The sequence below is a fragment of the Heloderma suspectum genome, chromosome 2 (genome assembly GCF_057233095.1).
Source record: "Heloderma suspectum isolate Gila_16-S chromosome 2, 16-S_ref, whole genome shotgun sequence".
NCBI classification, from domain to species: Eukaryota; Metazoa; Chordata; class Lepidosauria; order Squamata; family Helodermatidae; genus Heloderma; species Heloderma suspectum.
In genome coordinates this window covers 310,026,600-310,039,171 of record NC_139459.1, presented here as the reverse complement: position 1 = coordinate 310,039,171, position 12,572 = coordinate 310,026,600, and the positions used below count along the sequence as shown (strand labels likewise).

Below are 12,572 nucleotides of genomic sequence, written 5' to 3'. Positions count from 1 at the left end.
TCCAAGTATACCTGGTTGATAAAAGATGGGGACTTTGTTTAATCCTGATTGGTAGGCAAAACTTGCTGCATGGAAAGAGAATGGATCCTTATTAAAGGAACTGAATATGAACCAGAGAGAGGATTAGATTAGAGGAAGTTACAAAAGTATAAAGATTTGAGCATTCTCACTGTTGTATATATGTATTGGTGTTGCTTGCTATTTAAGTATAGGTACCTTGAATTTCCATTGACATTCCAAAGTGGCATTAAATCCATTTCTTATACTATCTATGACTGCTACATCCAACTTTATCTACTAATCCAAGTTAGAATATGTATGCTTCTAAGCAAAGTAAAACCTCCTTTTCTTGGAATATCTAGAACAATATATAGGCTAAAAACTATCATAGCTTGTTGCAGAACATGTGCCTTGCATGCAAAAGGTCCGAGGTTTAATCTCTGGCATCTCCAGATAGGGCTGAGAAACAACCTGTTCTGAAAGTCTGGAGAGTGGTTGCTACTCACTGTACACTGTACTGAGCTAGATGAATCAATGGTTTGACTCAGTATAAGGCAACTGCCTATGTACCTATAACCACATAGGTACATAGGCAGGCCAAGCTTGTAAAAGTTGAGAAATTCCAAGACTTCTGGAATAAAACTCTGTGGAACAAAATTTGTTGCTTTAGTACTGATGAACATCTGATGAAAGCACAAAGTCGTAGTGATCTTGATAATACCAGAGGCTGTCTGGTGTTTGAAGTTTATCAGAACTGTTTACTGCACATCATAATTGGCTTCTCCTTTTGTACTTGGTAGAGATGAACACAATGACATCTTAGCTGTGGCAGACTGGGGTCAAAGGCTTTCCTTTTATCAACTGAGTGGCAAGCAAGTAAGTTGTATGTTACGACAGTGTCTTCGAAAGTATGCCTTTTTCCCTCCTCCCTTGGGAGATACTGTTGAAAGTTCCTTATACAGCAGCTGAGTCTTCAAAATCAGAGTCTCACTTTCTGGCTGTTTTGCCTGGTTTCTGTATAAATTATTAGCAAGTCATGGCTCAGATTTGCAAGTTGCTGAGGAGATAAAAAGCATTGTCCCCTTGATCCTTAGCCAGTTCAAGCTGGGCTGCTTCTTAGACACATTTTAGAGTATCTCCACAGCTGTGTTGGGTTGTGTCACTTGTCATTACTGCTATCTGTTCAGAGCGAAGGACTGCTATACAAGAATCTCCTGGCTGGGCTCCCTCCACTGGCTTGAAGAACAAAAAAGGCATAGGAAGTAGACTTGCCATGTGTTGCTAGATCTAAACATTGAACATAAGCTTGGGCATAAAAATGTTCATTCTGGAAAGAAAAAAAATGCACTAGCAGGTCAAACATGGACCAAATCTAATAGAAACATGTATATGTGTGTCTCACCTACATATCTGATTTCTAATTATAGCATCAAAGCGTATTGATTTTTTTAATTTGACATCTCCTTTCATATTATAGATTGGGAAGGACAGAGTCCTGAACTTTGACCCTTGCTGTGTGAGCTATTTTTCTAAAGGAGAATACATTTTAATTGGAGGCTCAGACAAACAAGTCTCTCTCTATACAAAGGATGGAGTGCGCCTTGGCACCATAGGAGAACAGAACACTTGGGTGTGGACATGTAAAGCTAAGCCAGATTCTAATTATGTGGTAAGAATGAGTTTCTAAAAAACGTTGCGCACATGTATGTACAGGTTTCCCCCTACCTTTGGGTCCCTGATTTTGTTGTTCTCTCCACTGCCCCACCCCATGGCTGAGCCATCAGAGTTTGAATATGAGCCAGATCCAGCTATGAGGTGTACTTCAAAACCACTGTGGTGGAAGTGACATTTAAAACTTTTTAGAACAACATCATTTCTAGGGACCATTTCACACATAACAAGGAGGCAAACCTGAGTGTACAAGGAGCCACAGCTCTCTGATGGTCCTTATTTCTTACTCACATTTACATTATTAGGTAATGGATTTGGGTTGGGCTACAGAACAGGTTGATTACGTTCCCCTCTTTGCCTTTTGATTTGCCAACCCGCAGTACTTTTTTCTTCCTCCTCCTCCTATTATCCCTGTACCTTCCTGTCCCCTCTGGCCTTCAGTTACTGTTGCACATTCACATGGCTTTCCTTTCCTTGATTCCCCCTAGAGTCTATTATGTCCTCTATTTTTGGGCCGTGCAGAGTCCTTTTTTACTGAAATAACCCCAGTCAATATATTATGGTCAAAACCACTGTGAAGGTCATTATATTTGACTTTGGTTACATAGGCCTGGCCTGCACAGAGTTAAATGAACATTTTATCAAGTGCAGTTAGCAGCCAGAAAGCATGTAGCATATAACAATAGATCTTATGCTGGCAAAATTCACTGACATCTAAGGCAGTTTTATTTATTAATACTGATTCAAAACCTCACATGTGTATTTCTCTGTAATAAATAGTCTCAAACCGCTCTCCTTTTTCTTTATTTTTCCTTTTCCTGTTGGGATTGAAAGTTATTGTATGTTTGAAAACAATATTCACCTTTCATAATTGGTAACTTGATGTTTAAATAAAGGTCAGGTAATCTTAGATTGTTTCCACCATTTAAAAGATTTATTAGATGCCTGATAATCGGATTCTCTGCCGACATAAACAAATTAAAATTTCACAATTCCAGGAAAACCGCAAACATTTTTCAGTCTGTTCATAGTTCAGATATAGAAACACATTAATTTGGACTTTTGATTATCTTTTACTTTCTCTTCAGGCAGTAGGAAGCCAAGATGGAACCATTTCATTTTATCAGCTGATTTTCAGCACAGTCCATGGCCTTTATAAGGACCGCTATGCTTACAGAGACAGTATGACTGATGTTATTGTCCAACACCTCATCACTGAGCAAAAAGGTAGCTTTTGGGGAACATTAATTCAACTTTATAATTTGGAGGGGGCGTTCCCCACCTCCCTAGTAATCAATAGCCATGCACATGTTTGACAATTAAAAATGTATTTATATGGAAAAAATTACATTGCCTTTTTGTTCCATAAATACTTAGTTTTCATGAAGATGTATTCTGTGTAGAATTCTTTGTCCTGGGAGACCCAATTTACTACCTCATTGGGTAACAAATCAAGATTTGTTAATCTACTGCTAGCCTGGGTTTTTGTTGCTGCTAGTGATGATAGTTTATTAAGTAGTTTTTAATTGTTTTGGTGGTTTCATTGTTTTTTATACCTGGATTGTATGATGCCCTAAGGCACAAGGCTGGAAAATGCAGGGTTGGGTACAGACATTGCCTTCTGTGAACAGAAAGGCTCCTTCCATCCCTGGAATGCTTTTGATCCCGCACAGGGATCCCACTGGTGGAAAGTGGGGAGGTGACTATTTCCAATTCCCCCCTGCCCTTGCAGCCCCCGTGCCACCTCCCACACTGTTCTGGAATGTTCCCTAAGAGCAGAGCAGATTTTCAGAGGGCACAAGGTGTTGCAGGTGGAGAGGGGAATTGGCAAATGCCATGTTCCCCCCACATGTCTCCCAGTGGGAACAAAACTTGGACCCAAGCCAATGTATTTTAGAGAACTTTAAAGTTTGCATGACATCTTTACACTGCTGATTGAACCAATAAAATATATCTGCTGCTTAGTTCTACAGCTAGATACAGTACATAGAGAGGTACATAGTTCCTTTCTTATGTATCATGCTGCCTTGACAAAGGCTGACTGGAAGATTCAGGAACACAAGATAAATGTAGAACTGTTTTTAGTGGAAGACAAACACATTAGAGGCGAGAGTTCATGAAAGGGATTTTATGGGGTTAAGGAGGGCGCCTAGATTTCATTGTTTTATTTAAGGCACATTTTGGAGCACCCATCAAGGCAGAAGTAATGGTGTGAAAGGGCAGAAAAAGCATTACAGATACATTGCCTCTTCCTCCACCCCTCCAAATGTTTAAAATGAGTACTAATAATATGCGACCAGTTAAAAAATAATGAGTACTAATAATATGTGACTCCTGGTAACCAGTACCAGGCAGAGATCTGCCTTATTTTGTGTGAATCTAGATAAACTTTATAATAGATTTTAAGCACTTTAAACTTAAAGCACTTTAAACTTGCAAGTCATTTGACTAATGTTCTTTCTTTTCAGTTAGAATAAAGAACAGAGAGCTTGTAAAGAAAATTGCAATATACAAAAACAGATTAGCAATCCAGTTACCAGAGAAAATTCAGATTTTTGAGCTATATTCTGATGATTCTTCAGACATGCATTACCGTGTGAAAGAAAAGATAACAAAAAAATTTGAATGTAACTTACTGGTTGTATGTTCTGAACACATTATCTTATGCCAGGTAAGCAATAGAACTCTGTATCTGAAAATGAACTGTACACACTTTTGAAATAATGTTTTCTAATACTGAGCCAAGTAAGAGTTTTAAAAAGCTGCTATAATGTAACGATTGCCTCACAGATGTTCAACATGTTAAGTGGGTCAACAGAGGCAGCTGTTAAGTGAAAGGCATGCTCTTTCTTGACCTGTCCCACTCCAAATTTCATATGTGGCTTCCCTAAAAGTTTAAATACACTGCTTCTGTCAGCTTCATTGGAATAAGCTGATGGTTGGATTTAGAGGTTTTAAGAAGAAACACCAATTTTTCATGGGGGTTGAATTCACTGGTTTCTTAAAAGCATGCAGTGTTCTCCCTTTTATATGCTACACTTTCAGAATAAGAATAAAAGGGCTGGGGGGAGGGCTGACTTGCCAGTAGGCAAGATGAAGGCATTACTAACTTCTTAATCCCAGGGCTCCTTTTATCCACTGACAACAGTTATTTTGAATTCCTCAACTTCTAAATATCACATCCACAAAGGAGATGCAGCAAAGAACAAATTGGCAGCAGGGAAATACCAAAGCTCACTGTTTCCATAGCTGATACAACTGACAGCTCAGAATAGTCAAGTGAAGAGGAAGGAGCCATCCTGGCAAAAGGTGGCACAAAGACAACAAAAGGTGGAAACTGACAAGTGTTCTGTCAAAGGACATAGATATCTTATCACTAAGCCAACAACTTGGAGGGGATTTGGCAGAGGACTGGGCTCTTGCTCTGAAGAAGGAGCTTTCTCCATTAGAAGCAAAACCAAGGCCAGTTTCTACACAAATTGCAGAAATTTCAACCACAGCAAATGCAGCTATGAACCTAAGTCTGGAACACAGCTTAAAAACTAAATTGACCAGGGAGCTGCAGCTGCACCTGGAAGACAGAAGTTGATATTGCAGTATTAGGATGTGTGATCTGCCAGAGTATGAAGAGGAAGGGGATATGGGAGTCTTTGTTGTTCAGTGGCTGGCAAGCCTAAATCTTGGCCTCATAGTCAAAATGGATGATGCTGAAAGGGTGCATAGAGTGTTCGGGCAGAGACCAGCCTAGGACGTACAGCTGAGAATTATAATTATAAAAACAGAGATATTCGAGGCACTTCACAATATCCATGAGCTCCAGTGCAAAGACAATTAACTTCAAGTGTCCCAGGACATTTGAGCAGGAACCCTGCAGAGGTGGAGACTACTCAAGCCCTGTATACAAAAGCAGAGAGATGCAGGATTCCCCTTTAAAAAGATATAAAGGAAAGTTGCTCACTGCCTGCACGCAATTTACTGCGTGCTTACTGGTGCTTTTAGACATAGAAGTGCCACAGGCCACATTAGAAGATGATCACCTTCTGTACCCACCTTCTGTACCCTGTTTCCTGCCTCCTAGCTGAGCAGACCAAATATGTCGCAAAGACGCATTGACTCGCCAGGTATGCTGTCTCCCAGGAGGACAGATTAGAGACATGACTGAAGGGTTGCTTACACTCATAAAGCCCACTGACAGGTATCCCTTTCTTCTCATCCATGTGGGAACAAATGATACCGCCAAGTGGAGCTACAAAGAAATCATGTCAGACTTTGAAGCTTTGGGAAGGAAACTCAAGAACTTTGGGGCCCAGATAGTTTTCTCATCCATCCTTCCAGGAGTTAGAAGAGGGATAGAAAGGGAAAGAAAAATACTCCGGGTGAATGACTGGGTACGGAGGTGGTGCTGATATGAGAGATTTGGATTCTGGGATTATGGAGCATACTTCCTGGACGATGGACTGTTGGCAAGGGGCGGGTTGCACCTCACAAAGGCTGGGAAGAATGTGTTTGGCCACAGCATGAAGAACTTTATCAGGAGAGCTTTAAACTGAATCCTACAGGGAAGGGAGACGTAAAGTTGGGGATAACAATGGACGAAGGCTCATGCACCGCAATGGAGAGAACAGCTCTAATAGCACCCATAACAGTCTTCAGAAACATGTAGGAAGAAAGCCAGACTATAAAGCACATGGTCTTCAATGTCTATATACTAATGCCCAGAGTATGGGAAACAAACAGAACCAACTTGAACTCTTAATACAGGAGGGAAATTATGACTTGATAGGTATAACTGAAACTTGGTGGGATAACTCCCAGGACTGGAATACAGCAATGGAAGGATATAACTTGTTCAAAAAGAACAGGAGGAACAGAAAGGGAGGTGGAGTTGCACTGTATGTTAAACATGCATTTCTCTGCACAGAAATACAGGAGGAGGATCTTGGTAGCCCCATCGAGAGCATCTGGGTTAAAATAAATGGAGCAAAGAATAAAAGGGACATGGTGGTCGGAGTCTACTACCAGCTACCCAATCAAGGAGAAGCCGAGGATGAAACTTTTGAAAAGCAAATTGCCAAGGTTTCAAGGAAGCATTATGTAGTAGTAATTGGGGACTTCAATTTCAACGATATTTGTTGGGAGACAAATTCTGCAAAACATGGCCCCTCCAGGAAATTCCTCACTTGTTTGGCGGATAACTTCCTCCTACAGAAAGTAGAAGAAGGAACTAGAGGATCAGCTATCCTTGACTTGATCCTAACCAACAGAGATGACTTAGTGGATAAAGTAGCAGTTACAGGAACTCTGGGGGAAAGCGACCATGTTGTACTTGAGTACTTGGTTCTAAAGGAAGCAAAAGCCAGGTGTAGCCAAACGCGTACCCTGGATTTTAGGAAATCCCACTTTTAATAAACTCAGAACAATGATCAGTAAGGTCCCATGGCAAGCGACTCTAACAAGAAAAGGAGTCCAAGATGGTTGGAAGTTTTTTAAAAAGGAAATTCTAAAGGCACAATTACAAACAATTCCAACAAGAAGAAAAGGTGGAAGACAACAGAAGAAGCCAATATGGCTTCACAAAAATCTTAAGAGATGACCTGAAAACAAAAAACAACACATAAAGGAAGTGGAAGGAAGGCCGAGCTACAAAGAAAGAGTACAGGCAGGTAGCACAGAATTGCAGGGATCGCGTCAGGAAGGTTAAAGCTGAGAACAAGCCAAGGTTAGTGAGGGGTGCTAAAAGCAACAAAAAGGCTTTCTTCAGATATGTGCGTAGTAAAGGACAGAGGAAAGAAATGGTAGTTCAACTATTAAATAAGGATGGCAAAATGATAACAGATGACAAAGAAAAGGCAGAAGTGCTCAATTCCTACTTTGGCTCAGTCTTCTCCCAAAAGAAGGTCTATGACCCTGTAGCAGAAATCAGAGTCAGAGAGACCACGGAGTGAAGGAAAAAGAGATTCTTCTTTATTTAACGCGCGGGCTTAAGGCTGGAATCGTTTCCAAAGAGCCAGAAGCCCCGAATCACAGTAATACATGACTTTTATAGATATGACAGCAAACAGTTTCCCCCTCCCCTTCTGTCACGGTTTCTAACTGCGAGGTCTATGAAAATGGGTAATAGGGCATGATTTGCAAAGAATGAGACCTTGATATGTATCCAAGCAATATGCAAGCCAAGCAGAGGACTGGAACATGATATGCCAGTGTCAGAGAGACCCAGTCCTGTCAATAATTCGGGGAATTTCCACATTGCTGCTTCTGCTATCTTATGCCAGCTCAGCAAGGACATTTCTGATTTTTTTACATGGCTGCTACATTCCCCCCTTTGATGCATAATTTTATTACAATTATAGCATTAAATTACACAAGAAGTTGGCAATGCATAACACAGGATTACTATAGCACTTTTACTGTATATCTTGCTGAGCTATTAAAGCATAGCGGGCAGCTGTTTTGGTGGCCGAGGCAGTAAACTGATGTTTCAAGCAACGCATGAACCAGGGGATGCAGAAACACAACAGCATTCCTACCACTATTACTGGCAATATTAGAACGAACAATGCTTTTAGCCATCTGAGGTCTGGAAGCCAAGAGGTCAACCAATCGAGCCAATCATGTTTTCCTATTGTTATATCTGCTACTATATTACGCAGATTATTGATCTGCACATTTACAGCGTTGCTGTTATCAGTTAAATTAAAACAGCAAAGCTTCTGGTGTGACTCACAGCCCAGGTGATGGAGAAGGAAAAGATAATCTATACCAGCTCTGTTTTCTAAGACGGCACCTCTTAGGTCACGTAATTCTTTATTTAATAATGACAGAGCTCGTGAGGTGGCATTTATGCTTTTGGCTAAGCTACAGGCTAACCTGTTAATCTCCAGACCATCGGCCAGGGCTAGGCCTGGCACTTCAACCAGAGATGCTGCTAATGCTAGTTTCTCTGAATCAGAGTACAGACTCACATGACTAGTACAGCTCTCAGTCAGCTGGAGTGCCCGGGGCTGTCGTTGGCAAATTTTCTCAGGCCATGGGGGAAGGACTGGTACCAGACGGCTAAGGCAACATGGGTGGTTATCAGACAAATTGGCAGGGATGAAAGACCAGGTACGGGAACCACAGGTCCAAAACCATCCATGAGGCAGAAGTATATGTGCATAATTAAAGGATATGTTTTGAATTTCGTTACAGTGGAAGGGGGGTCCAGGGATAGCTTTACATTTTCCAGAAGATTTTTGACAATTAATCATACGAGCACAAGTGGCATTTATACCGGCTACAATGGGAGTGCGTAAAGTAAATTCAGTAGGAGGCAGAGTTTTTGTAACTGCGCCCCAGTTTGCATTTTGGGAATAAGTCAAATTTATATAGTAATGGCTTAACATAGTATCATTTTGAATCTCATCGGGATGCCTACAAACAGGTATTAAACAGGAACTAATGAGTCTATTGGCTGGTATATCTTCTGGCAAACAAAAATGCTTTACTCCAGTGATATTAGCTAAGTGAAGCCAATAATTATCAGCAAACCTTAAGGGCATACTCCCCTCTCCTAAAGCAGGCCCTCCTTTTGCGCACAATACTGAGGAGGTGCAGCTTATCACTACTAACATTGCAATATACATGTTTAATCTTCTTCGGGATCTGACCGTACGCAGGGCAGCTATTCACCTGGCAAGCTGCAGTAGGGTCTAGTCCCCTTCTTCAATTCTCCAGCTGCAGGTCTGACCGTACGCAGGGGGAACAAGTTCCTGGTTTGTCCCCAGTAAGGTCTAGCCTGAGTCTTCTTTTACTGCTTTTTCTTTTTCAGTACAACTTTTAAAGGATTGTCAGGATTTCTGTTTGCAATCCACTCCCCCCCTTTTGCTTTCTTGACTCGCGTCCAATGTATCCAAGGTTTAACTCCAGCTACTTTTACAGCTGTAGGGGTGGAAAGTATAACAGTATTTGGTCCTTTCCATCTGGGAGTTAAAGGGTCATTTTTCCAATCTTTGACCCACACTTCGTCTCCCGGCTGGAAAGGATGGATTTCAGTAATAGGAATTGGGGGTCTATTTTCCAAAATATACCGACGCTGGGCTTGAAGAACTTTGCCCAGTGCCTGAACCTCTTGGGTTAAACTAACATTAGCCAATTCTTGCAGGTCTCCCTTTAATCCTACCAAAATTTGGGGAGGCCTGCCATACATTAATTCAAAGGGAGACAGACCAGTAGTTTTGTGTGGAGTGCATCGAATTCTGAACAGAGCTAAGGGCAGCATCTCTATCCATTTTCGCTGAGTTTCCTGACACAGCTTGGCTAAGTGGGTCTTGAGGGTCCGATTCATCCTTTCCACTTGTCCAGAACTTTGCGGACGGTACGCACAATGAAGCTTCCACTGAATGCCTAATAAATGTTTAACTCCTTGCAACACCTGGTCAACAAATGCAGGGCCATTATCGGATCCAATAAATAGGGGTAATCCGTGTCTCGGAATTAGGTCTTTCATTAAGACTTTTATAACTTCACGTGCTTTCTCAGTTCGGGTAGGATAGGCTTCTACCCATCCTGTGTAAGTGCACACAAAAACTAGTAGATAACGATAATGGCCTACCCTAGGCATTTCAGTAAAGTCAACAACTAGGGCCTCAAAAGGAAGAGTGCCAAGTTGCTGAATGCCAGGAGGGGGTTTCTTCCCTTGTCTGGGGTTATTTCTGGAGCATTCTACACATCGCATAGATGCTAAATTGGCATAACTGTGTAGTCCATTGATGTAGACTTGCTTTTGTAGTAGTGCTGCCAGAGCACTTTTTCCCAGATGGGTAGCTTTGTGTGCAGTCTGGACAATGCTCCAAGCTAGCCGTTGTGGCACATAGATTCGTCCATCTGGCAGTTCCCACCACTTCTGGGCTATTTTCTTAGCTTGCAGGGTCTCAACAGCCATTTGATCTTCTTCTGGAGTGTAGGTTGGATACACATCTGTCAAGTTAACTTGGAACAACGGGGCTTCCGAGATGGTCATCTCAATTTTTTCTCTATTGTGCTCTTTTCTGAGGGCAACTTGCTTGGCTACGTGATCTGCCCATCGATTGCCTTCTGCCACCTCACTTGTTCCCTTTTGATGCCCTCGGCAATGTATTACTGCCACACGTTTGGGGTGCCATACGACGTCTAATAGAGCCGATATTTCTGTTATATTTTTGATACCTTGTCCGGTGGAGTTTATTAATCCTTTCTCACGGTACAATGCTCCATGGGCATGGAGGGTGGTGAAAGCATACTTAGAGTCCGTATAAATATTGACCGTGAGTCCAGCAGCTAACGTCAGGGCTCGAATTAGGGCAATTAATTCTGCCTTTTGGGCTGAAGTTCCCACAGACAGAGGATTGGCCTCGATAACCTTGTCTTTAGTTACTACTGCATAGCCGGCGTATCTTTTCCCATCTCGGACAAAACTGCTTCCATCAGTAAAGTAGGTGACGTCTGGGTGAGGCCAGGGGCTATCACGCAAGTCTGGACGACTGGAATAAACTTCATCCATAGTTTTGATGCAATCGTGTTCAGGCTGACCTCCTGGTTCTATTGGCAGCAACGTGGCTGGATTTAAGTTGGATGACACCTCTAACTTGATACGTGGATTTTCACAGAGCAGAGCTTGGTACTTGGTCATGCGCTCGTTGGTGAACCAGTAATTTCCTTTATACTCCATTAGCGTGAGTACTGCATGTGGAACCCAGACGGTTAGTTCTTGTCCCATTGACAACTTATCTGCCTCTTTAACCAGGAGGGCGGTTGCGGCAATGGCTCTCAGGCAAGCTGGCCAGCCTTTGGCAACTACATCCAACTGCTTGGATAAATATGCAACAGGTCTCTGCCATGATCCAAGTTGCTGTGTCAGCACCCCTACAGCTACATTATCTCGTTCATGGACATACAACAGGAAAGGCTTAGCCACATCAGGAAGTCCTAGAGCAGGCGCTTGGAGTAATGCTTTCTTAATATCTATGAAAGCTTGTTTTTGTGGCTCTCCCCACTGAAACGGATCTGCCTCTGAACCTTTGGTAGCTTCATAAAGAGGCTTACTCATTACAGCAAAGTTGGGAATCCAGATTCTACAAAACCCTGCAGCCCCAAGGAACTCCCGCACCTGCTTCCTAGTAGTGGGCTCTGGCAGGGCACACACAGTCTCTTTCCGTTCAGGACCCAATTCTCGCTGATGTTGAGATACTATGAACCCTAGATATCGTACCTGGGTTTTACAAAGTTGTGCCTTTTTCCGGGATACTTTATATCCTCGTTCCCACAGAAGTTGCAACAGTTCTTGGGTGCTTTGCCAGCATTCGAGTCTTGATGATGCTGCTAAGAGCAAATCGTCAACGTACTGCAATAGAACTCTTTTCCCGGGTTCGGAATGAAAATTTTGGAGGTCTTGACTTAGGGCCGTCCCAAATAATGTGGGGGAGTTTTTGAAACCTTGGGGAAGACGGCCCCAGGTCAGTTGGGTCTTCCTCCCAGTCATGTGATCTTCCCATTGAAAGGCGAAAATAGCTTGGCTCTTAGGTGCCAGTCGGATACAAAAAAAAGCATCTTTTAAGTCTAAGGTAGTAAAATGAGTTGCTTCAGATGGAATCAATCCCAACAAGACATAAGGGTTCGGGACCACCGGATGTATCGTCACAGTTGCTTGGTTGACCAGTCTAAGATCTTGTACTGGACGGTAATCTTCTATGCTGCCAGGTTTCTTGACTGGCAGAAGGGGGGTATTCCATGGAGACTGACATTCTCGAAGGATACCATATTGTAACAGACGGTCTAGGTGCTTCTGAATTCCTAGCACCGCTCGGCGCGGCAGTGGATACTGACGTACGTGCACTGGTATTGCTCCTGGTTTTAATTCAACTACAACAGGGGGCACACATCTT

The 12,572-nt window shown here is 42.4% G+C and overlaps 1 protein-coding gene across 4 annotated transcripts in view; it reads left to right on the top strand.

Moving 5' to 3' along the window:
* IFT122 (intraflagellar transport 122) overlaps nt 1–12,572 on the top strand; it is a 91,325-nt gene that overhangs the window by 14,450 nt on the left and 64,303 nt on the right. For all 4 annotated transcript variants that reach the window (XM_084840243.1, XM_084840244.1, XM_084840242.1 and 1 more), the window contains 4 exons: nt 801–876; nt 1,478–1,669; nt 2,760–2,898; nt 4,140–4,342. In XM_084840243.1, the coding sequence (XP_084696369.1) occupies nt 801–876; nt 1,478–1,669; nt 2,760–2,898; nt 4,140–4,342 (610 nt within the window). The remainder of the gene's footprint in view (nt 1–800; nt 877–1,477; nt 1,670–2,759; nt 2,899–4,139; nt 4,343–12,572) is intronic.